The 26,997-nt window shown below is 43.8% G+C and overlaps 1 protein-coding gene across 1 annotated transcript in view; it reads right to left on the reverse strand.

Moving 5' to 3' along the window:
• Positions 1–19,410, reverse strand: part of YEATS4 (YEATS domain containing 4) — a 96,598-nt gene extending 77,188 nt beyond the window's left edge. Inside the window, exons 1-2 of the mRNA XM_069229610.1 lie at positions 19,221–19,410; positions 399–518 (exon numbers count right to left, since the gene is read on the reverse strand). Coding sequence (XP_069085711.1) covers positions 399–518; positions 19,221–19,235 — 135 coding nt within the window. The 5' untranslated portion in view covers positions 19,236–19,410. The remainder of the gene's footprint in view (positions 1–398; positions 519–19,220) is intronic.
• Positions 19,411–26,997: the final 7,587 nt, after the last annotated feature.

Consider the following 26,997-nt stretch of genomic DNA (forward strand, 5'->3'; position numbering starts at 1 on the left):
ATAGAAATGGCTTACGCTGGGAGTCCTAGAGTCCCTGGCTTCTAATAGTGGCTCAGTGGGGAGACCCTGGATTTCAGTAAACATTCCGTGGTGGTCCACAGATGTCAAAAGGTTAAGCAGCCTTGCTTTAGCAGTTTAGGAGTAAAAGTGCTCGAGAAGAGGCGTCTTGATTATCAAAGAAAATGCAAGATACTGCATGCTTTTGGCAGTAGTCAGCGATGATTTGCGATTTTTCAGTGTCCCTATTAAGTGCTGCCCAAGTCACTACTTTAATAAATTAAGCAAGTGAGTAAGAATTTATGCATCACTAAATTTATTTGATAAGCGCAGGCCCCATATATTTCAAGTGTGATAAACTGAATACAAATCAGAAAATATCACCACCAAAAAAGTCTCACCTCATTCCTATAGGGTTTGACATACACTGTCCACTGATGAGTGTGACCATCTTCTTCCCTTTTCTTTCCAAAATACCTGGCAACATTTCCATAAACTATAGGCTTCACAATGGTAACGCCCTAGAAATAAAAAGGATATATATTAACATAGCACGACTCGAGGCAAAGCCCATCAGTCTAATGCTCTGCAAAGGTCTAAAAAACACAAAGTGACACTTTAAAATGTTAAAACACCACTGTATTCATGCAAAAAACAATTTGAATATCAGTAGCGCTCAAGTCAAACAGCAGTGATCTGAAACTTTGACTACCATCATACGTAAAGGAAAAAACCTTCAAATACAAACAGAATCCACTTTCCACAAATGTTTTCTAGTGATTGTCCAAATTTTTAACCCTTTCGTTTCTAGGCCTTTTCCCCACCATTGATAAGCCTTTTTATAGCCATTTGGGGTATTTCACGCTTAGGCTGCCATATCTTTTTGTCCACATAAGCTATCTAGACCAAATTTGTGTCCTTTTTCTCCAAACACCCAGGGGACTCTAGAGGTGCCCAGGGGTTGTGGATTCTTCTGTAATAGACAGAGTAAATAGGCAAAATATAGAAACATTTTGTTTTTGTTAAAGAAAAATAGGTAAAAAAAGCAATATAGATAAAAGCGTCTGGTATTTTCCCTAAAAATGGCAACCGTGAATGGTTTGCTGTTCTAAAGTCACCATCTTCCTAGCTTTTAGGAAAAGGCAGAGCTGAATGAAAAATATCTAGTTCTGTACCACAGATTTGGCATTTTCCCATTTTGGGTGCTCTCAACCTACGAGCAGTTTGTGGTGGAAACCAAGGCTGATGCAGAAAAGCTATAGATTTCTGAAAAGTAGACAATTTAGAATTCAGCAAGGGGTCAGATGTGTTGATCCCTTAAGGTTTCCCCAAGGAAAATAATTGCTGAAATAAAGAAATCGTGAAAATAAGTAGGAAAATAAATGGGCATTTGTGCCAACAGTTTTGTCTGCAATTTTTTGACAAAAGCAATATATCATTACGTCCGTTAGACTCTTCTGGTTTCAGAGCTATATAGGGCGTGTAGGTCCTCCAAGATACCAAGGTACCCAGAGCAAACAACTAAGCTGCACCGTACAATGGTTTTTCATTGAGTACAGAGTATAGACCAATTCTTAAAGCAAAATACGCAAAGTAAAAAATGGGTGTCAAGGAAATGTATGTATTTCTGAAATGGGCACAAGATGTAGAGTTTAGGAGCAGTGGTTATTTCTACTTCTCTGAATTAGTGGGTACCCGTACTACCATATGTACTGGAGGGTATTTTTCAAAATGTCATTTTTCTTATACACTGGTTTACATTTGATGGACACAGATGTAGTAAAATCCAATTGGTAATACCAAATGTTCTACTACACTAGGTTCCTAAAAGTCTCCAGATAACAATGGTACCTCATTTGTGTGGGTAGTCCTAGTGCCTGCAACATGAAACAATTCAAAATGCAACATGGACGCAGCTAATTTTTCCTCTCAAATCTGACCTGCTTTTCCAGTGTTGGCACGGGCTGACCCCGTATTTTGTTTCCTTTTCTTTATACATGTGGTTTCTTTTGGGGTCGTGATCGGCCCCAAGGGAAACCACATGTATACAAAAAAAAAAAAAAAAATCCAGTGTCTTTAGAGAACCTGCTGACTTGAAAGAAGAAGCAAAGGTAAGGTGACTGACATTTAATGTTACACACACACACACACAATTTTGATGACAAGATATCTTCCTTCTACAGAGGTTAGTGATTTAGAGGGACAGTTTAGCCAGTAGCAGAGATGGGATCTCGTTGGATGACTCTGCTGGAGCCGTAACTCGGGTTAAGGGAGACAGCTGTGAGGCAGAATCAGAGATTGAGGTGGCAGATACTGAGACAGCATCTGCGTGCGAGGACAATGGAGCAGAATCTGGGAGTGATTTTTCAGAATCAGTCAGAGGAGTCCTATACGACGACACCACTTCCAGTATATTCTGAGGGAGACGATGAGAACAGACATGCTGTCCCTTCACAAGCACAGTAAGCCAAACTCAGAGAGAAGGTGCGTGCGGCGGCAATCACAGACAGAGTGCTCTCTTGGCAGCCCCCCAATTTACTTCAGCCCCAAATTTTACCTTTTACTAGTGATACTGGATGTAAAGTTGATATGGCCAACTTTTTGCCAGTTGACTATGTCCAGCTCTTTTTGGATGTTGACTTCCTTCAGAACATTGTGTAGCAAACAAATGTGCGTGCACAACAATTTCTGAGGGAGCATGGAGGCACTCTAGGGGCCCATTCTAGGGCACACCAGTGAACTCACACTTCGCTGGTTGAGTTGAAGATAGTTTTGGGCCTTACGCTCAAAATGGGGTTAGTGCAAAAACCCATTCTTGCAGCCCTACTGGACGACCTGCATAGTTTGGGTAACCCCCATCTTCGCATCGCACATGAGCAGACATCGTTTTTTGCTATTTCCTATTGCAGCGCATGCTGCATTTCATTGACAATTCTGCTGCATTGCCCCAGGACCGTCCAAACCAGGAGGTGGTTCAAAATTCGGCCTGTCGTGCAACATGTGTCTGCCAGGTTTCCAGAGATCTATACTCCTTGAAATATTATAGCAGTTGATGAGGCCTTGATTCTGTAACAAAGGGCGGCTGCTGTTCAGACAGTACATTGAGAGCAAAGGAGCTTGCTATCTCATCAAGCTGTACTTGCTCTGTAAACCTTGTAGGTTGCCCTCCACATTAGGGGTCACAGGGAAGATTGTATGAGAGCTTGTCTAGCCACTCCTTCACAAAGGTTATAACCTTTATGTGAACAATTTCTATACAGGAGTAGAGCTGTTCAGTGAGTTCTACAAAGCCGGCACTGTGGTCTGCGGTACAGTTTGTTGTAACCACAAATGATTCCCACAGGAGCTTGTTTGCACGAAGCTACACAAATCCTAGAGCACTGCGTTGTGTTAGAACGAACTGCTCGCAGTCAAGTTCTTGGATAGGCGTGATGCATACGTGCTCACTACAATTTATGATGAGAGCACTCCCCCCATCAATGTTTAGGGTCTGATGGCCGAAGTCCACAAGCCAACCTATATACTTGATTACAATAAGTACATGGGTGGAGTGGACATGAAAGACCAGGTTCTTCAACCATACAATGAGTGTCGCAAAACTCACACATGGTACCAGAAACTGTTTACCCACCTGATCCAGATAGCAACATACAATGTGTATGTTGTTTATTGACAGACAACCACAGGAAGATTCCTGTCTTTCCTGGACTTCCAGTTGTCTGTAACTGAAAGCCTCACTGCTGCTACAGAAGCAGCAGTCTTCACTACATATGTTCTGGAGGATTTGGCAAGGCTGCAGGAGCAACACTATGCTGATCGCATTCCTAAAACACCCAAAAAGGATCGTCCATGTCATTGCTCTAAAGTGTGCTTGAAGCATGGAAAGCTGCAGGAGAGTCATTATTACTGTCCCCAGTGCCCATCTCAGCCAGGCCTTTGTTTTCTTACTTGCTTTATGTTGTATCGTACTATAGTAAAGTTTTGAGAAATCGACTGAGGCGGAGCTGCTGTTGGGGAAACCTTTCAGTGGCTGTGCATGGATACCGAACGTCCATGGGCCACTGCTTCGTTAGGCAATCAGCCACAGAATTTTTGTCCATCTACGTCAGGAAAGCATGGACTTCCTTATGGCCTGCTCAACACCTTTATCCACCATCAGAACGTGGTAGGTGTTCATTTCGATTAACGTGCGTTAATTATAGTCCCCACACTGCAGATAATAGTGGACAGAACATATGCCACATTGTCACGGAGTACCCTGTGTGGCGCATTGTTAAAGGTGTGACTGAATTTTGAAGTGCTTGTTACAAAAGTTACGTATGCTACACAAGGACCACCATGATTGCCAACGATAAACAGAGTAAGTGTAATAAGTCAAACAAATGTTCATTGGGATATATTCACCAACATTTCTACTTGTTTGAAAGTGGGAAAACTCAATTTGTAGCTTCACTTTCAAACAAAACTAGAAGTGTTGGTGAATGAGTCTCACAGGATATTTGTCTGACTTTTTACTTTACAGACCTTAGGTAGTAGTATTAACCATCATGTCTCCCTTAGTTTTAATGATAAATATGCTTGCTCAGTTCGTGAATAGGCCTCCCAAGGCATACTCGGACACCCCCCAACTTGCATCCACAAACTGGAGTTGGATTTAGCACAGTAAGTGCTCCGATGGTGCATGAAAGACATGTTTTCTTGAGCTTCAAAAAGCTAATCGCAGAAGGCATTAGTATAGGTTCACTTGAGAATTATACAGGATTAGTCAGGAGTCTGATGAGGAAAAACATGAACGGGTAAGAAAAGCTTATGGTAGTTGTGCCTTCCCAGGGATATTACACAGGGAGAAGGCAGATAGAAAAGGTAGCATCCAGATGCACATCATCTGCACCTAAGGATTCAAACCCATTGGTGCTACCCTGGCACTGAAGGACAAAGAAACATATGGGTCAGTGTTTGACCTGCTTGCCATGTTCATCCTCTGTCAGAATGTAGATGTTCAATTTGCCGTATGAAAATTGCATTATAGTCACAGTACTGCACATAACGGTGGCTGGCACAGATGCTACGTTCTCACGGAGTACCCTGTGTGCCAAACACTATCCTTCTTAGGGAACTTCACACAACTCCCCCAGCACGTCTGCCTTAATTTCAAAGGTAGATATGCTTACTGAGTTTGAGGCACTGGCCTCACAAGGCGTACTCCGAAACCCCCAACTTGCATCCACAAACTGTAAGGAGTTGGATTTAGCAGTGGGTGTGCTAAAGGAACATGAGAAACATGTCTTACTGAGCCTCATGTGGCTGTCATGGGAGCCATTAGTTAAGGTTCTTTACGCATGCCTTGGGAAATGTCCAGGAGGTAAAATGTAGTCAACCCTATTCTGTCCTGTGGCGTGTGAATGTGATAGGCCCTTGTCTGGCAGCGGTAAGTTGATGTGAGTGCAGTGATTGGTTGGATTGGGCCAGTGGCCAGCGGTATGAAAGAATTGTGTGTTGTCCGTGAATGGCATGTGAATGGACCATAAAGCAGTTGGGGCCTTGAAGTGGCTTTATGGCTCACCTTCAGAAGGCTTAGTTTCAATACTCAGATACTTTGATAAGTATTCATGCTTTGAAACCATAATTTCTGGAGGTGCTAAAACCAAGCAGTGTGAGTGGTGGATTAACTTTAACATACTAGTACCAGGGGAGTCCAAGGGGCAAGGACTGGCATGGCTCTCACCAGTTTTCCTTCACCCACAATCCCTTGGGCAAAGGAAAACTAAGCTAAGGGGTTAACTGAGTGGCCTGGACAACTTATCTTTAGGGACACGTTTAGTTTTGAAGGTATCTTGCACTAAACATGTAAAAACGTGATAAACTGTCTGCAAACTTTGAAAAAAAGTGTTTTTTTATTTAAATGCATGAGTGTTTTACCTTACTAGATCAGACTATAACACTACAATCAGAGGCATTTATTAGAAGTTATAGTTTTCAAACATGATCTTGGAAAACATTCACGCCGTCCCCATTCTGAAAACAATGCCATTAGTGAACCAAGAGGCACGTAATTTGTCAGGCACACTTTGTGTGTAGCCTTGATTGTTATATAATTGGAACAACTATAGTTTATCAAATAAAACACAAGAGAATGTTTTGTATAGCACACATCCTGAACCTGGGCTCTTATATGTAGTAATGAAGAAAAAGGAGGCAAAATGAAAATCAACCAATTGCCTAGGATCACACAGTTTGGTTAAATGAGGAAGCCAGGACTGATGCCTAGTTTTCTGGTTTCACATTTTGCAATGCAGCCACCAGATCATTATCTCTTTTTCTCTCACGGATTTTGTTCACACCATGCATCTGCTTCGCACCCCCCTATGCCCACCTTTCATCAACCTGATTCTTGCCCTGCTGGCATCAGTGTGGCCATCGGGCATGCCACAGACAATACTTTGTGGCCCCCGGGGAAATGTTTGCAAGTACCCATGCTCAAGATGGTGGACCCTAGCTCAGCCATGGGCTAGGAGAACCAAACCAACCTGTACATTTGTCATTTGAAAACTAGACACCTAGGGGAATCCAGGATGACTGACTTTTGTGGATCTCATTAGGTTTTTTTTTTTTACCCCCAATGCATTGTAAACCTCAAACTTTGCTTGAAATCACAGATTTACCTTACAATTCTGTGATGGAAACATCTGGAATCAGCAGGAATCCACAAAAGTCCTACAACCCATGATTGCTCCACCTGTGTCAATAAAACTCTGCCCTACTTGTGTGGCTACACCTAGTGCCGCAACAGGAAAGGATCAAACCAAGGACAAAGGGAGCTCTTGCGTGGAGATTCCTAATGACCTCAGTTGGATACATTCTTGTCGCTGGCGCTAAGCCGAGGCACACAAGCGAGTGAGAGGTTTTACCAGCACAGGTGGGGCAATGCTGTGTGGTAGTAATTTTCTATCACAGAAACGTAGGGAAGATGCGGGACTTCAGGCAAAGTTGGAGATCTGCAGGACATTGTGGGTAAGAAAACGGTGTGGTGTGCATGAGTCCACCACCCTGGACTCCCCCAGATTTCGCGATTTCAGATGTGTCTGGTAGGTTTTTACTCAGTGGCAGCTTACCAAAGCGCAAAAAGTGCAGCATTTCACCACTGCAAGTGGGACAATATTGGGAGTTAGCTAAGCTCTCCTGGCCCATATGTAAAATCTGCACCCAAAAGAGTCAAATATCATGTTGCTTGCCATTTGGACGAGATTCTTTAGTGAGCAGGGGGAGTAGAAAGATTGTTGTCCTCTTCAGTTGTGGTGGGGAAATAATCTCACCCATGGTGGTGGGCAGCCCCCATCCCTCTATTTTTGTTATTTTATAAATTCCCTGGCCTCTAGTGGGCTGCCTGCCTCCTATCTCCCCAGGGGAGGTGCATCAGGGCAGAAAGACTGTGTCCCTATTTGTTTGTGGTGGTGGTGGGGGGGGGGGGGGTGGAAGGGAAGATAATGGGCATGCCCATGGTGGGCAGCCCCGTCTCTCTTTAAAAAAAAAAAAATGTATTACCTGATATATAGTGGGCTTTCTGTCCCCGGGGTGGGGGCGTTGAGAGAGAAAGATTTTGCCCTTATTTATGTGGGGGAGGGGAGAAAAAAAAAGTCCCTGGTGCCTAGTGGGCTTTCTACCCCCCACCTCCCTCCCCACCAAAGGGGACAGATTGTGGGGTATTGCCCCCATTTGCCCCTCAAAGGGGGGAGGGGGGCACAAAGACTGAATAGTTTAAAAAATACTCGGGCAAAGGCCCTCGCCCAAGGGGTCGCTCCCCCCTCCCTGGTGTCTAGTGGGTGATTCCTGCTTGGGGAATTACACTCCTCCAGCGAGCCCCAAGCAGGGATCCACTAGGGAAAGGTACCATTGGAAAGAGGATTCTCCCCTTTTCAATGGTACCTCTCTCTTTGAAATCTGTGTTTGGGGACTGAGATATGCCCCCGAGCACTGATGGAAATGAAAGCAATTGAGCCCACCCTATTACTTTCACTTTCCCTGTAATGGCATCAGTGCGCACAGTGCACCAATAAAAGGGATATTTTCAACCTTTGTTGCTGAGGAAGTTCTTCAACAGCAACCAAGGCTAAAAACATCAAAAGGAAATCACTGCCTAGTGTGTGGGCGGCCCGGAGTCTTCCTCCGCACCTCAGGGCTTCCAAGCCATCTTCCACATGGACGCAGTTAAAAACACTGACTGATAACAACAACAACTGGAACTGAAACAAAGACAAGCTTAGGGCAGAGTTGAATTGTCTACTCCTGCAACGCTTAGTAAAAGAATGGGAGACCTTTCAGTCCTTCTTTGGAGTATGAAAGAAGACACAATTTTTTAAATAACACCATATCACAATATACTAACTGTCCACTGTCACTCTTACAAACCAGCTGCCCCCCCATTCACAAGCTGACTGCATCTTTGCCATTGACACTGTACAGCACTCCATTTCCTTTAAGCTAGGTTTGTGCTACACAAATGCCACATGTATATATTTACATGTTAGGCTTGGGTGTATGAACATGTTTTTATGATTTACAGGGTCGGTTTTAAGGCAGTACGACCGGTGAAGTTAAACTGAGCTCTGACCAGGGAAGGGAGGGGCTGTGTTGAGCAATAAACATACAACAAGCATCTGCTTCAGAGTTCCTTGTGGTCCAGCTTTCAGACAGCAATAAAAGTTTCAAGATAGCTCTTGTGATAAATGTTTCTGCTGCAGACAGATCTTTTGTTTAGTGGCAATTTTGACTGTTCATAAAGTATCACAGAGGGTTAATATGCCTGCTGAAAGAACAGATTTGTTTTTATATGGGTAGCCAAGTGGATTAGTAAAGCCAGCCTTTACAACATATGAAATGTATATGAATAAGGGGCCTTCCCCAAGCCGATTTCAGCACCGCGGACCCAATTCCCCAGGGCCCAGCTAAATATGGGAAGGGAGAGAGGGCTATGCAGACCCCCTCTCTGGGTCGATCTCAGCCTCAGTTACCCCATCCCCCGAGGCCCAGCAGTGGATGCGGCCCACCCCCCTCCATAGCCATTAATGGACCTGGGGAGCCCATCTCCCAGGGTCAGCTCAGTCCAAGTCCTCGGGTGACCACAACAAAGCGGTTTCCCTGCCCCACTGGTGCAGGCAGGGAAACCTGTGTTTGCGCTCGTCTCGCAGGAGCAATTTCAAATCTCCTGTCAAACGAGAGGAAACACAAAGTCCTCCCCAGCTAGCAAAAGTTTTAATAAAGGACCCATCAGCTGGGAGCAGACCTCAGATCTGTTTACCTTCCCACAGTGATGTAGGCAGGGAGCAGCATTTTTAAATGATCCCTCTGGGAGCTATGCCGACTTCTCTGGATGCAGGGGTCGGCTGGGGATATGGTGGATGTTCTGGGTGGACACTAGGGTGCGCATCCTTTGTTGGCCGGGTGTCGAGGGTGGGGCCCCCAGGGCAGAAATTGGCCAGGTTCCAAGCAATGGTGTCCCCAGGGCCAAAATCAGCCTGGGGAGGGGGCACGTGCCCCCCCACCCCCTCAAATATGTTGCCTGGCCCCGGGGGAATGGGGTCTCCAGGGCCAAATGAACCTGGGGGGGGGGGGGGGGGGGGCGTGCCTCACTTACCCTAAAAATGCAGCATGTCCCAAGAGATGGGGTCTCTGGGGCCAAAAAGCAGCCCAAGGAGAGGACATGTACCCTCTTCCGCCCTAAAAATTGCACCAGGGAATCGGGTTCCAGGGCCAATTTTGCATCGGGGAGCTGCACGCTTCCTCCCTTTAATTGTAGAAGCAGGTGGTGGTGCGGCCCTCTCCTTAAAAAAAAAAAAAAACATATATACACACACACATATATATATATATATTTTTTTTTTATTTAAAAATTAAAAAAAAAAAAGAAAGTGTGTCTGAACATTGTTCGTAAAAACTAAAGCATTAATAGTTAGGCAAAAGCCTGTGGAGAATAAAGTCACTGTTGTTTCAGAACCTATGCAATTAGGCACTGTGAGAGGTCTTATATTTAAAGCAGAGAAATAAAGAACATGTACACAGAATGTGTATTGTGAAAGGTGAGGTCATTTTCTTAAAGACTTTAGAAGTAAATCCAGATCATTTAACTTCTTGGGTGCTAAGGACGTGCTGGGGCCATCCTCGGCACCAGTGCTCAGGTACAGAGTACAGTTCCATAACATCTTGGCCACAGCGGCAGGCAAACACCAGAATGATTTCTTTTTTTAATGTTTAGCCTCAGCTGCTGGGGAAGAGCTTCCCCGGGGACGGAAGCTGTTTTTTTCTTTCCTCTTCTCACCAATAATGATCAGCATGCATGACACACTGATGTCACTACAGAGAAAGTTAAAGTAAAATATGCCAACCGGCTCATCTGCTTCACTTACAATCGGTTCTCGGGGGCATATGTCAATCAATCAATCATGGATTTCTAGAGGCCGGCTTATCACCCATAGTGTCTTAAGGTGCTGAAAGTAGACGTGCTGCTCAGTCGAAGAGCAAGGTCTTCAGGTCCTTCCTGAACTGCTTCAGTGATGCTGTCTGCTTGAGCTTGAGGAGGAAGTGTGTTCCATGTCCAGGCTGCTAGGTAGGAGAAGGATCTTCCTCCTGCTGTACTTTTCCAGATCTTGGGGACGGCTGCAAGGGCGAGCTGGGAGAAACGGAGTCATCTATTAGGTACATAGAAGGTGAGGCGGTGGTTTAGGTATGCCGGTTCTATGTTGAGCAGTGCCTTGGAGGTGTGGATCAGGAGTTTGTATGTGATGCGCTTGTTGACTGGGAGCCAGTGTAGGTCTCTGAGGGGGAGGAGATTCAGCTGTGACAGGGGTTGGACAGGATGATCTGGCAGCTGCATTCTAGACTCTTTGTAGCCTTGACTGAAGTTTCTTGGTAATGCCGGCATACAGTACGTTGCTGTAGTCCAGTTTCCTGGTGATGAGTGCGTGACTGTCTTCCTCGTGTCGGGGGTATGCATCTGAATTTGCCTATAGAGTGTGCTTTTTATTTATTATTTCACCTTTGATAATGTACTATATTCACTTGAGTTTTGGTATGTTTTCTAATGTATAAGATTTTTTTACAAAACAATGCAAATGTTTTATTCAAAAACAGGTTGTTTTAACTTGGTTTATGCGTGTACGGGTTGGACAGAATAATGCATGTGCAAATAACTTTATATCATCTATGCATATGCTTGTTTGTCTGTTTTTACTGTTTACTCTGGTTGCTTAAAGAGTACATTATAACAAAAATATGAACCTTTGAAGCGCCGGCAATGTAAATCCTTTTAAAGTTGTAATTATTTTATTAGTATGCGTTTCATGTTCTACAGTTGGTTTTGGACCTAAATAAAATGTTCAATGCTTAAAACAAGGTTTGCACAATGACTGCAGTATAAGGGTGTCCAAAGCAGGACCACGACGATACAGTTCATGGCTGAAATTCATTTACTTTTCATAGAAGTTCCATTTAGATTCACAGCATGCACATTTATTTTAGGTCTACGCTGAAAATCTTTTATGGGTCCAGCCCTCCTAAATCTGCACTAGACGTCCACGCTGTAGCACTTATAACGATCTTTCTGAAGATTGGGAGGGCAGCTAAGCTTTAGTGAATGTTGGTATCTGTGATGGCCTTTGCAACTAACTTGGTTTTCTCCTTTTTTTTTTTTTTTTTAGGTCAAGTGTAAGACTTCAACCTTGTGTGTACCTTTAGTATACATCTTATGACAAAGTAATTGTTTACCTCTGGCAACTAAAATAAGCTTATTGTACAAAATAAACACCCAGTTGTTTATCTCACTGCCAATGAAAGCCACAATATGCCCTTTCTGGTATGATGTAGCTAAACTTAGAAGCAATGATGTGAAACTTGCTAAGCCTCACATTTCGAGTCTCTTTCACCAGAGCCCCTCTCTATCAGCACTCACAACATTGCACACAAGGCATTGCTTATCTCCTTTATTGGGGCCATAAATCTTCTCAGGCTGCTATGCTCCTAGAAATGTGAGGCAAGAATGCTTGCAAGACTTTTCATTCTGTTAAAATAAAAAAAAGAAATACTTTTCCAGCCTTTTTTTCCAAATTCTGTTCAGATGTTTACACAAGGTGAGGTAGCGCAGTCATCTCTTCTCTCCTCAAGGGCTTGTGATTTCTGATGCTCTATCAGCCTTTTAAAACACAGTTTGTTGCAAATTTAGCAAAACGCTACATACATTTAGTATGGTTGATTACGCATCAGTATGTTCCAAATTATATTTATGGTGCCTTGTTGTTAGCTGGCACTCTGTGCACGTCATGCTCCGTTTTATATTCCTAAACCCAGATTGATTTTATTATTAAACACACACTTGCACAATAGCATTGTTTTTACATGGGATTTATATGATTTATGTGCTATAAAATGGATGTGCCTTACTGTCCATTCAGTAATAGCAGATTCTTATATATGACTGACAGAAGTACTATCCTTGCTTACATTTCACTCATTTTGACTTGTTTTACGGGCCCTTGTCAAACGCAACACCACACAATTCAACACCACCCAGTTCCACACCACTGTAGTGAAAATAAGTATGTTTGATCACTGACTTTGTGTTTCACCACTGTGCATATTAGTTGTTCAATGTTCACCAGTTGTAGATAACATGTTGTATTCAGTTTAGCTGCTTATTGGCTTTATTGTGGCGTTAGACATTACAATATGTATTCAGCTTAGCTTTATCTCCACGTTAAAGTATTTTTCAGTGCAAACATGTTACGCAATGTGTTTTTCTACTTCTATGTGTTTTTCTTCCCACCAAAGAGCCAGGGCTGGTACACGACATGTAGGAGGTGAGCAGTTAGTACAATAAGGCCGTAACAAGCTAGTGTTTATCATAGGCAAGAAAACAGTTTGACCGTGAAAGGCGTGTCTCGGAATGATGCCCAGCTTTCGACACATTCCTGTTAAGGTTTACCTAAACAAGCCAGCATTTTTTTATAATTCACATCTGAGAAGGAAGGGCCTTTCAGAAGGCTTTTCCCCATGATTATTTAATATATAAAAAGGTGCCCCTGGCCAGCAGCGAGGGGAATTTCCGAGACTTCAGTCAGGATTGGACGTCAAATGCCTGACACAGACACTTGTCCCATGAGGGTGGAAAACTCTTTCTCGCAGTTGAACAGGAGTCATCCACTTGCTGGCATGAGAATGATGAAGAGCATTAGCAGGCCCTACGGTGATGCATTTTTACTTTATTCTTTGATTTGCAATTATGATATAATATAATCACATATATTTGCTGTGTACATTGCAGTTGAGAATCACTTTGATATATTTTCCTTTCATTGCTGTGACTATTTTTGAACGTGTGCCTCCAACCAACTAATCTCCTTTGTCAGGAACCTGGTGGTCAAGTAATAATAAATGTCTTCTTTAAACTAAGAAGTGCATTCCAGAGATTTGTGTCAGCTCGGTCATTACTGAAAGCAAAACAACGACTCAACATAATTCCAGTCCATACAATTCCACTTCACACAATTCAACACCAAAGCACATAATTCGACTCCACGACACACAATTCCACTACACACCACTTACATACCACAAAATTCCACATCATGCTATATAATTCAATGCCACGCCACATAAATCCCCTTTATGCCACTCCGCAGCACACACCACGCCACATAATTACACTCCATGACACCCAATCCCACCCACCTCAATAATATAGATCCCACTTCCATCTTTCTGGTAACTCATCTGTGGCCCAGATCAGGTTAGAGTTTGGATATTTGGACCAAACCATAGCAAGAAAGGGTAGTTACATTAAGATTTGGAAAAATGTAAAGCAAATTACGGGGAACCAACTTTCTCAGGCACTTTGGAAGGAGATAAGTTTGAATCCTTTGGCTCTATCCTGGCAGTATGTGGATCAGGCTTTCGGTGATGTGGGCGTTCGGACATTGTGGGATAAAAGTCTCCCTTATGAAGTCATCAAAAAAGTCATAAACCATACAGTGAAGAGCAAATCCTTGATTATGCACAAGGGTCTCCTTTTTAGTAGATCCCACTCATGGATGATAGTAAATGAGTTTAAAACCCTAAAATCCCAGTTATATCTGGAGACGGGGTGGTCAAAAAACGATAAGGACTTCTTTATTTATTGATATCGTTTTGGCCACCTCCCAGGCAGAGTCAATACAGTTCCCTGGGAACGGTCAGGTTTAAAATCTCTGTGTAGTCTGTGTGGAAGTGGGGTAGAAGATGTTATACATTTGGTTTGTATCTGTAAAGGGTTGTCAAATGAACGCAGAAGTCTATTGAACGCTGCTTTCAATCAGAGAGGATACGATTGTGTAGCCAAGTGGAGATTGCCAGTTTTAAATCAACAGAAATTATTTTGAACGCTAGATTAACAAAATTCTTAAGCTTGGTATAAATAAAAGAAAAAAAAAAAAAAGAAGAAAAAAAAAAAACTCTGTACGTACAAAGTAAGATGAACTCAAACGGGGCAGGCAAGTGAGGTTTTTAGGGTTTGATAAAGGTTTTTTAAAAGTGGTTTTGAAATGATTGTGCTTTTTATTCTGAATATTTTAGGTGGGTTGGTATGGCTGTTGGCACGAGTTGAGTGCAAAGTCTTTTAGGTCAATATTTTACTTTGCTCTTTATTGTTATTTTGGTGGGATGATAGGGATATACCCTATAACAAATTAAGGGGGGGGGGGGGGGTTCATCCCTGTGAATAAAAATATATATGGATTACATTGTAAATACTGGTGCACTATAAAATTAGGTACCTCGTCAGTCATTAGTTGGATGGTACTCGGAGGATGTCCCTTGAAATATATGCTTTTGCTGTACTCACAGGTTTTTTTTATGTAGTGCATAAATCCAATAATACATTTACGGGTACACAGTAAAGAATGTATTTATGTGTTTTCATTTTTTTTTTTACTTTGTATAATTTTGATTAACTATGCACTTTAAATAAACATGAACACACAATCCCACTCAACATAATTCCACTACATTACCACATAATTCCTATCCACATAATTCCAATACACATAGCTCCATTCAACGCCACACAGATCAAGCACACACAATTCAAAGCCAAACAATTCCACTCCACACCACGTAATTGCAATCCACACAATATAATTCAACATCATTAAATATAGTTCCAATCCAAGCCACTCTACATCAATCCATACAACATAATTGCACTCGGGTGCTATTAAATGTCAATGCCCCGAATAGCAAGGTTGCGTATTCTTGAATCCACCTCGGCCTCTTTAATCCACTGCCAGACACTCTGTGCACCTTTAGCACTCTTTTGGGGGTTCCTGCTCTCTTCCTTTATGAGTTTCCCATCTTTCACTTCCCCCTTTGTATGTTTTTCCCTCTCTTGCTTGCAGAAAATGTCTGCCCACTGGCAACCACTGAATCAAATTGAGCACTGGGTGCTGACCCTCGTTCACCAGCCCTTTGCATCTCCAATGTCTGAAGGTCTCATTCTGATGAGCTGTTTAGTGTGTGTGTGTGTGTGTGTGTGTGTATATATATATATATATATATATATATTTTTTTTTTTTTTTTTGTGGTTATGTATATCCCACCATTCAATGTCTTTTTAAGCCCTGTCAAGGCTGAAACGTTTGTTTTACAGCTGAGAGTATTAGGTTCTCTTTGTAGCAGTACTGTCTTGGGAATGTGGGTTGCCTATGAGTAGTGAGGACAAAAGTATTGTCATTGCAGAGCACAGTGTGTATGATGCTTACGCATGATATGTAACTTATGTGCCATGTATAAGAGCGCATATCCAAGTATGCATGCAGGATTGTGTGAGGTGATGTTCTGGGAGAGAATGATGAACTAACCATTTGTAATCTGCAGTGACCAGCATTTAGGGAAGACCTCGTGTGCTTCTGGCTCTGAGGCATGCATATACCTTCTTATGCCAATTGATCCTGGAATCGTTGAACAGGTTGTTTACAACCTCTGTGGTGATTACCTATATGAAAATTCTACACTTGTGGAAGTTCTGTTGCATGATGCACTTGTACTTCTACGAAGGTCAGCTATCTAGAGCAGTGGTTCCCAACCTGTGGGCCGGGGACTCCTGGGGGTCCGCAAAGCCTCCTCAGGGGGTCCGCGACTGCTTAATAAATATAATAATATTAGGTCCCAGCTATCAGAAATGACTCAGTGGGGTCCTCGGGTTCCAATAATGATTCAGTGGGGGTTCCCGGGCTCCAGTACTGATAAAATGGGGGTCCACAGAAGTCAAAAGGTTGGGAACCACTGATCTAGAGTACAATTGGGCTTTACTACCAATTAATATATCTGGATAAAAGGCTCACCCCACTTCATTAGAATTACCAGGGTGAAAGAAGTTGTTGCACATACATTGAAAATACAAACCTTTGATTAATTTGTAGAGCACTTTTGTAACTGGAGAGGAGTGTAGCCACAAAGCAGAGCGCTTCCAACTTTTAAGTCATTTACACTATGTTAGATCTCAGCAACACTGTGAATAATGCACAAGGGAGCTGTCAACCAGCCCAGCCCAGATGTTGATTGGAGACAGGCTGCATTGCACAGATGTTTTTTTAAGTGCAGAGAAATGCCCGCTTTCTGAAAGTGGCATTTCTAAAATAGTAATATTAAATCCAACCTCACCAATAAGCAGGATTTTCTATTACCATTCTGGCCATACTAAAAATGACATGATTACCCCTTTCAGATCAGAATCAACCACTCAAGACGCAGAGAAGGGCAGTCCTAATGCTAGTCTGTGGAAGGAGCATGCCTCACAGTAGTGGAAAATAAATTTAGTGGGTTTTCACTACCAGGACTGTAGGAAAGTACCATCTTGCCCGGCATGTTACCCCCATTTTTACTTGTGTAAAAGTTTGGTTTTTCCTGTCTCAGTGGGATCCTGCTAGCCAGTTGAGCTGCGAGTTGAGCAATGCAGGACGGAGTGCTGGGGATCTGGGCTGTGCTGTGCACGAAGGAATCCTTGCAAAAGTGCACAGAAGCCCTAGCAGCTGCAGATCACGCAGTACACAGGATTACTGTCTGGCGTGGGGAGGCAAGGACTTACCTCCACCAAATTTGGACAGAAGGACCACTGGACTGTCGGGGTCACTTGGATCCAGCTCCTGTGTTCCAGGGACCATGCTTGTCAAGATGAGAGGGGACCCAGAGGACCGGTGTTGCAGAAGCTAGATGCCTGCTTTAGCAGGGGGAAGATTCTGTCGACCCACGGAAGATTTCTTCTTGGCTTCCAGTGCAGAGTGAAGGCAGACAGCCCTCAGAGCATGCACCACCAGCAAACGGTCGAGAAATCTGGCAGGATTAGGTGCTACAATGTTGCTGGTAGTCGTCTTGCTACTTTGTTGCGGTTTTGCAGGCGTCCTGGAGCAGTCAGTGGTCGATCCTTGGCAGAAGTCGAAGAGAGAGATGCAGAGGAACTCTGGTGAGCTCTTGCATTCGTTATCTGACAAGAAACTCACAGAAGAGACCCTAAATAACCCACAGAGGAGGATTGGCAACCTAACCAGATAAGAGCCTATCAGGAGGGGTCTCCGACATCACCTGCTGGCACTGGCCACTCAGAGGTCTCCATTGTGCCCTCACACCTCTGCATTCAAGATGGCAGAGGTCTGGGACACACTGTGGAGCTCTGGGCACCACCCCTGCGGTGGTGATGGGCAGGGGAGTGAACACTCCCCTTTCCTTTGTCCAGTTTCGCATCAGAGCAGGGGCTGGGGGCTCCCTGAACCGGTGTAGACTGGCTTATGCAAGGAGGGCACCATCTGTGCCCTTCAAAGCATTTCCAGAGGCTGGGGGAGGCTACTCCTCCCCAGCCCTTAACACTTATTTCCAAAGGGAGAGGGTGTAACCCCCTCTCTGAGGAAATCCTTTGTTCTGCCTTCCAGGGACTGGGCTGCCCAGACCCCAGGAGGGCAGAATCCTGTCTGAGGGTTGGCAGCATATGCAATTTAGCACTGATTAGCAGTGGTAAAGTGTGCAGAGTCCTAAAACCAGCAAAAACAGTGTCAGAAAAGTGGAGGGAGGCAGGCAAACATTGAGGGATGACCACCCTCAGACTATCTGGTCTGACAGCCACCTACAACACGTCCCTTCCAAATAGCAAGTACTTATCCAGTAACCCACTACTCAAATACTTTTAGTACAGTGCAAAAAGCTTTTCTGTGCTCACATGCTCTGAATGGAGAGTTTGTGATCAGTAAAACGCTCTGTACATTTAGCCCTTATTTCTCAGCTGAAAATGTTATGACAAAGAGCAGGAAAATTTCAAAGTTCATGTATCAAAACTTTGACAGTATAATTATCTTCCAATGCAGAGATCGAATATGATGTACCAAGGTGAAAAGCTTCACAATTTTAGAAAGAAAAAAAAAAACACGTTTTAAAATTTTGACAAGGTTGTCATTTTCAAGGTAGAGTCTGTAAGTGCATGTGACTGTTGTGTTCAGTAAAAGGCTTGAAAGCCGGCCGTCGCTCACCGTTTGTTGGTTTGCTTGACACTCTTCTTTACAGCCTCGTAATCCAGCATATCTGGCATCATTTCCGTTCCTCTGTATGGAGTAGGGCTCAAGCACCAATTGATTTTAACTTAATTAGTGCCCATCCACTACTCCCCACTTGATCAATGTACTATTTTTTTCTACCTTCCAGTGCCCATCAAACAGAAGGCTTGTGAAGGGCAAAAACGTGCCCAGCAGGACAAACACAATTGTAAAGTTGTATTTTTAAAGCTACCTCTATTTTAAGTCGCCTTTTTTTAGTTTCCACTCATTTTTTTTGTTTTTGCTCGTGGGCGTTGTTGTCAAAAGATGACAATTAACTTGTTTGAAACATGCGAGACATACTGATTGCAAATGCTTCTTTTACATGCTTCTTGGTAACATAATGACACGCCAACAATTTGCGTGGCTCGGATCGTCCTTCTGAAAGGATATAGATATCACCGCCCCAAACATACAAGAAACGAAAACTAACGACACACTTCACAACCCAACACATCCCTGCAGAGGAAGCTGGAGGGACCAAGTTAGTTACGCTTGACTGAGCAGGTGGAGGGAGGCGAGCATATGACGCGCACATGACGGATGTACATCCCGGGTGGCGCCACAAATGCTGCGGCAGGGTGGAGTGAAAACGAAACTAAAGGCTGCCCTCATTCGCTTACTCACCGGCACGGGTCCCATTCGCAAAAAATTAAACAGTGTCCTTGGCTGCCCTCTGGACTGGAATTCGACTCCGTAGAAAGGTTTACCCGCACCTGGGTAGCAAGCAAGCTCTCTCAAAACAGAATCCCGTAGTGAAGCACCACTGCCACAGCGTTCAGCATCATTAATACCCGCCCACTGGTGAAGGCTAGATATGTGCAGCAGCTAGATGCTATGATATGAGCACGTGCACTCTCTCAACCAATGATATGGACGTTCCCGCGACCAATCCCAGCTCACGGTTGTGCATACAACTCTCAGCAGCCAGCAAAACTACTTGAGTTCTCGCGTGTCGCGGTTTACTAAGCTGGTTGTGTAGACGTACAGCAAATAAACAAATTATCTGACCTTCCCAAGACACTCCCATTGTCAAAATAAAATAAATAAATACATAAAAAAAACACTCTCTCTCTCTCTCTCTTGGAGTTCCTCAACATTTCTTAGAATGAGAAGCACCGAGGTTAAGACTGCACAGCGTTTGCTGCGGAGTGTCATTATAAAAAATGTTGGGGAGAGGGCTGAACATATTTTGGGGCCTACTTTACGGATAAAATTTGAATTGAATTGTCAATTTTAAAAACATATAAGCCAAAGCTTAGTTGGCAAGTTTTAAAATTGATTATGCATGACATTTCCATCGTTTCAGTGCACTTCTTTGAACTGCCAAGTACGTGGCACGTAATGTGACATTTTCTCGCGAGTGAAATCAAGCAATGAAGTGCATGTCAAGAGATAAACATTATAAATTACAGCCTTTTCTACAGTGAGACGCAGCGAAGTAGCTTGAAACTGCCTCAAAATCCCTGAAATGGAAGGGTAGGATAACCATTTCATTTCTGTGCCTAGAAGATATAAAAGAAAAGAAATCATCATAAACATGTCTCACACCTCCATGCCATTGAACTTTATTGCACCCTCATACAGTTAAGGACTGCTACAGAGATCAAATTAATATAGGGCAGATATTATGATGTTCCGGATGGTAAACGTAAACAAAATCACCTAAAGCTAGTATTTGAACCTTTATCTGTAGAAGGGTGACCACCTGGCATCGAGGCAAATTCTGGACAGGGCTTTAAAAAAAGTCAGGACAAAGGGTCAAAATTCAGCACAATAAATCAGGATGGAGAGTGAAAATTCAGGACAAAAATTAAACAACAAATGCCAGTTTTACAGACACATATAAAAGAGGCCATACTCTATTGAGTTATTAGTGCATTTATTTACTCTTTTCCTACATAACACTATTTATTTACTGTGGTCTTTTTGTGATTGCCTCCTGGTATGCTACATTCAGGTGTCACATTATGTCCTTGTTCAGTAGTAAATTAATGCCCTTCAGGACTGTGTCAAGGCCATCATCCCTACCCAAATCTACCCAATCGTTCTTGGAGAGAAAGCAGCAGCAACATTTTGATCATGTTTCTAAATATATTAAAACCCATAGTAAACAATTTGGGAAACATTAAGGTAAGTAACCTTATTCTAGTTTGAACAAATTGAACAAAAACATCTTGCTCACCTTCACCTCCAATGGACTTTCAATATAAAAATAATTTATTGAGGCAGATCAGATGTTGTGGGTGACAGCCTCACACCTAATATCAGGATGTGAGGTACCCACAACTTGTCTATAGTCTCACAGCACTACAGTGTATGTTCAGGACTCAACATTTGTATCAGACCTGAGAGCCTGGACTACCAATCACAGATATTAAAAGAAGAAGATGGAATCAAGATCAAATGGGAGCTCCACAGCAACTGTTACAATGTGTTCTTGCTAAGAACTGGATAAATAAGGAAGAGAAGAAAAAGGTGGGGCAATTCCTAAAATCAAACAAGATGGGTCCACCAAGAGTCTCAGAAGGTATTGCATAACTGGGGAGTTGTCTTTGCAGACAGGAGGGAAACAGAAGAGGCACTGTGGAATAGTTGAACAAGCAGCACCAACCCACATTGGCAAACTCTTCTGGTGCAATGGTCCACTGTTCGTGCTTGTGAAGGGGAGTATGGGCCAGACTCCTTGCAAGGCACTGTGAGGCAATTGCCCAATCTGTCCATGTCTTAAAATGGTTTTGAAATCGAGCAAAAGCCAAACAAGTGATCTGGCTTATCCTTAAGTGTCAAAGTACACATAGATTCTTCAAAATATTTGGGACATAAATTGCACATACAAAGAACATGAAAAATATTTTAAAATGTAATTAGTGTTTCCTTAACATATGGTACTGTTTTCCCCTTAATGTACTATTAGACCTCAGATTGAACTGGGAACCAGTTATCCTTGATACCTAGTGATTATTAGCTACCATTTCCTCACTGATTTGCAGGATGGAAATCTCAGCAGAGCGACACAGTCCCTCCTAGCCCAGTTTGCTTTTTAGTCTTCTCTTCTGCTTTCTGTAGTGGGCCATGTGGCACTAGTGAAGATGGTGTGCTACCTGATTATTGTATTATTTTGCAAACATTCCCCTGCTCATCCCTCATTTCGTCTTCAGACACGCCACACATCAGATTTGATTGGTGGGGTGCCATAGGGTAGCTCTTTCCACTCTAAAGCTACCCGTGTCTATGGGTGAATTAGGACTTCTGGCTTCAGAACTCCTGGTATATAAGACCTGGTATACTAAAGAAGGTCTCTGAAGGCTGCATCACCAGGACTCCTCACCAAACCCACACATTGACCCCTGTGTGCCAGATCCCCTTCCACTGCATGTGCCAGGTGTAAGTCACCCCTAAGGCAGGGAGCATCCTGACAGATGTGAGGGCATATGGGCATGAGCACAAATGCCCCTGCTATGTCTCTGTTGATTCATAGACATAGTAAGTGAACAGGGAAGCCATTTTAAATGCATGTGCCAGACACTGGTCACTACGAATTTTAGAACTACACGATGGCTTCTCTGAATATAGGGATGTTATGTGATCATATATCTCAGATTAATAAATCATCACTGATTCCAGTGAGCAATTTATTAATAACTGCATCCAGAGGGCACCTTAGAGGTGCCCCCTGAAAACCTACCAGCTACTAGTGTGTTGAATGACTGGTTCTGAACAGTTCAGCCATGATAGACACATTATGGCCCCCCAAGGTAAGGGCAAGAGACAAAAGCCTGCCCTGGGTGGCAGTGTTAGCACCTCACCCAGGCAGAATAGACATTCCAGGGCGGGGAGTGTCAAAAGCCTAGCCGCCTTTGTAATGAGACCCAGGTCTCTCCATATTGCGGAGATGACCGAACCCCCTGTCCTGACCCCACTTTTAGTAGCAGAAGAGGCAGGAAAATTAGGCAGATTAGAAGATGTGCCCACTTCATGCAAGCCCCACCCTAAGGTGGACGAGCTGAAGTGGACACCGCCTTTTACATCTTTGTTTGGAAGGCATTAGGCCACTACAGTTAGGGTTATACCCATTTCCCAGTGGAAGTGGTCATAAAAAGAGTGTAGTCACCCTAAAGGTGGTCAGCCCATTGGCACTCCCTGAAACACCCCTAAATTGAGTATTTAGGTGGCACTCCTGAACCTTAGAACACAGATTTTGACGACCTACAGAGAAAAGGACACAGAAGAGTCACACAGAAGAAGTAGTTAACCTGGTACCAGTCCCACCAGCCCGGTTGCTGACCTCGACGGACTCTGCCCAAAATGACGACTCATCCTGCAGCTGAGCCTCCAGTAACCCAGGAATACTGCCTGCCTTCCACAAAGAGCAGCGGATCTGCTCTGCAACAGAGTCTCATGAAAGAACTCTGCAGCCTCCATAACAGCAAAGACCCGATACCCAAAGTGGCCACTACACCTGACGTGCAGGACACGGTGTGGAGCAAACCAACCGTGCCAACAAGGTTCCCTAATTGTCCAGAGACGAGTCCATTGTGATTTTACTCCTCTTAGACTCCCTCAAGTTGCCTGCAGCTCTGCACACAGGCCCCCCTCTCCTGCTGCCTTGTGGTGATGGAAAACCCGACATCTACAGCAACTGCTGCACGTGTCATCCACGGCCCAATCTGAGGTGGGTCACCAGTGCCAATGACATCCCCCGGCTCTCCTGAGCTCGAGTCGAGCGGGTTTCACCCCTGCTGGACTCCCGACCACGTTTGCAGCCTCAAACACACAGGACCCCTAACCGCGAGTGCTCCCAGATGGAGAATCCCGATGCCTAAGGGCACCCCTGCATCCAACGCCCATGTGCCTGAAAGAAAAGGACCAAAGGTGCACCTACGTCCTTGAGCACCCCACATTTACAACCTGCCTGTTTGTTGTCCCTGAGTAGCTTCCTAGCGAAAGCCTGACGCTTGTTTTCACGAGGACCATTTCCCAATGAAAACTATTGGGCACCCAATGTGTTCCTGCACCCCTGCACCCAGCCACCTCAGGGCTGCCCGGAGTGACCTGCTGGTGTGGGTCCGATCAGTGCCCAGTACTTACCTTATCTCTCTGAGATTGGGCTCGTAATTCATTAACTGTGTGCTTGCTGAACATTGTTTTCCTCCATAGGTTAACATTGAAGAACTCTGAAATTGCAGTGTCGGTTTTTGAAACTAAAAAGTATTTATGCTTGAAAATGTACTTACCTTATAATGAAGTTCTTGCGTTTAAAGAATATATGAAAAAGAAGTGTAATTTTTCTAAATTATTCTTTGAGTGTGTGTCTCATTTATTGCCTCTGTGAGTACAACAAATGCTTAGCACTATCCTCTGATAAGTCTAACTACCACACTACCACAAAATAGAGCATTAGTCCTATTTACTTTTGCCTCTGCAAGCCAATTGGGGAGCCACTGAACTCTCTGCATTGTGTACTTATTTTTAGTGCATCATAATGAGAGCCAGCTTCCTACAGTGGCCATTACCTACATTTTACGCATGCCTTAAGTGAATATTCTGTTAATGATGAAAGCCTGTACTAGTCTGTAGTTTCAGCATACAGATAGGTGCAGTGTGCAGTAGCGCTCAATCAAGTCTCACTCGTCAGATTCTCTACCTACTGTCCTTTGGCCTCCAGGCTCTTTTATTTCCCTTATTACATCATTATCCACCATACTTAATGGCCCAGCAAAACAAGGTAGGTTACAGGATCTCCACAGCCCATGGGTCAGGAATGGTTTCATCTTCTCAACATTACCTTGTCCCTAATCTAAAACATACACAAAGGCACAACTGAAAAAGACATGACATCAAACAAAATGATCTTGCTGGCCAGCTATCAGGAAAGTCTGCACATCTAATTTAGTATATAGTCTCAATACTGCTAGGAAGGCTTTGGATAGGACTGTAGATGGTACAACTGTGTGCCCCCTCAGCTCGGGAATTGGATGGGGGTTATGTTGCTCATTTCATGTTCCCATCAGTTCCTCTCTGGCTCCAGTGGCACTTACCATACACTGGGATCTTCCATACACTCAGTTCTAGGCAGGGTACCTAGTTGTTCCTGGGTACCTTCCTGTGGGTCTTCCTCAGCCTCCTTACCATTGGTGTGAGCGGTCTCAGACCGCCGTCCACCTCTTGTGTCCCAGAAGCTTTTAAAGAATGAAACATTCCTTCTGACCACTTTGAGCCATGTGTGTGCCAACATCATTGTTGATGGTCCAAGGGCTCGGCTCAAATGGTAGTTAAAACTTGCCCCTGGATTGGCGGTCTTTGGCGAGGTTGGCATCTACAGGCAGCTTGAGTCCTTTCTTGATCAAAGAATGCCAACTCAGTTTTCAGATAGAGCATTATTGGTGTCTTAAAAAGCTTGTTCCTGATCAGGCCCCCAGATCCGTGGTGTGGTACCTTTGTGAGTTCCTAAAGTGGCACTGTGAAAGTGGTCAGTTTTTGGATGATATAACCAAAGTAAGCGATCACATGCAAGAAACTGCGGACACCTGTCACAGAGGTAGGGGTGAAGGCAGATTGGATGTCTCTGACTTTGATCTTGGATGCCAACAATGTGTAGCCAAACACAGTTATCTCTTGCTTCAGGAACTCACACTTTTACCTGTGGAGCATCAAACTGCTGTCCAGTAGCTGTCAGATGCTGCTTTTAGGCGGGCAATACAGTCCCCAAGGGTGGGGGCATGTACGGGGATGCAGTCACTGATGTTTGAGACCATTAAAAGGTCGCCCAACACCGCATTGAAAATGTCTTGGAAGACTTTGGCAGCACATGAGATGACAACATTGAGGGACTTATAGTGCTTTAGCTCTAGGTGTATTGGGAAAGAGGTAAAGTGGCGTGATTCTGGTGCCAGCAGTATCTGATGATACCCATATCTCAGGTCCATTTTTGAGAACCAGCATGACCCATTGCCCCTCACTCATGATATCTTCCACCATCGGTCAGGTGCTCTTCTCTTTTTATTGATGGGGGACACCCAGGAATGGTGGATTGTACGTGTGCATCCTGTGTAGGAGGGAATCTTGCTGTGCTACTACAATACATGCCAACATTCCAAAGCTTGAAAGACTGAGATTTTTTTTTTTTAAAAGAGGGAACTTGTTTTTCCCCATGGATATACATTGAAGCAAAAGCAATTGTAGGTAGGAGACAGCTAAAATAAAGCCATTTATGGCTTAACAAATCTGCAGTCTCCTGAATATGGTCTGTTGGCATGTATCTAGTGCCATGCTACACCTGTTCTACGAGGCAGCAAATCTTGTGCTGCTGCTGCCTGATTTGTGCCTGCTTATGATTGGAGAAAGCTTGCACTTCTTCTGTCCCAGATGTACTTGAAGAAGGGAAGCTAGCACTGTTTCTGCCCAAACAGTGTCTGTTCCATAAACAGGAGATGTTTCTACTGCTGTTGCCACGTTTTTGAAAACATGATATATTGAATATACTTTTGTAACATGCCTTATGAATCAGGGACTGGTTCCCAATATCTGATGTGAGATACCACTTATGGACCAAAGGAACATCCCTGTAGAGGCAAATCTTGAGCATGGAAACATATCTACAAAAATGGTAAGCAGGGCCAGTTGCTCAACCCTCCTGTTTTTAGTCTTATGATAGGAAAACAGTAGTAAAAAAACATTTTAGATCATCCACACACAATCTTACTATAGGTGTGACAGGTTAAAGAAGGGAGAACACACATTCTGACAAACAGGAATAACCTCACCCACACTAGGGAACCTATAATTAGGAAAGTCTACAACCAGTGAACAGTAGTACTCTGATGCTTTCTTGTGCTTGATGTGGAATCCTATAATCGGATGCCACATTAGGGAGGTGTGTGTTCATCATTCTATGTGGGTATATGAATGTATGGTTATTTTATAAGAGGTTTGACTGTTTCTTCCAGGAGTTTTGTACTACTTTCATATCTATGGCCTGATTTAGATTTCAGAAGATGTGTTACTCCGTCACAACAGTGACTGATATCCTCTCTGCTGAAATATAAATGCCATAGGAAATAATCGGATTTATATCAGGCCCTATGTCTGTTTTCAGAGAGCACACACACCTGTCTTTTAAGCCCTCTTACTGCCTTCTTAGGGCCTCATTATGAGTGTGGTGGTCTTCAGACTGCCACACTCGCGGTCAGGACTGCAGCTGTTGCATCGGTCTGACCGCCTCATTAAAAACCCTGGCCGTCAGACCGCCAGGAAACCACCAGCACTGCCAAGATCCATGATCCAGACGGCCTGGCGGTGGCAGAGACCCAAATCCACCAGGGCAGCCATACATACAGCGGTGCCCTGCGAATTACGACCTTGTTCTCTGCCAGCCTGTGGGCTTCAGCATTGCCGCTGGCTC

Source organism: Pleurodeles waltl, chromosome 4_1 (assembly GCF_031143425.1).
Source record: "Pleurodeles waltl isolate 20211129_DDA chromosome 4_1, aPleWal1.hap1.20221129, whole genome shotgun sequence".
NCBI classification, from domain to species: domain Eukaryota; kingdom Metazoa; phylum Chordata; class Amphibia; order Caudata; family Salamandridae; genus Pleurodeles; species Pleurodeles waltl.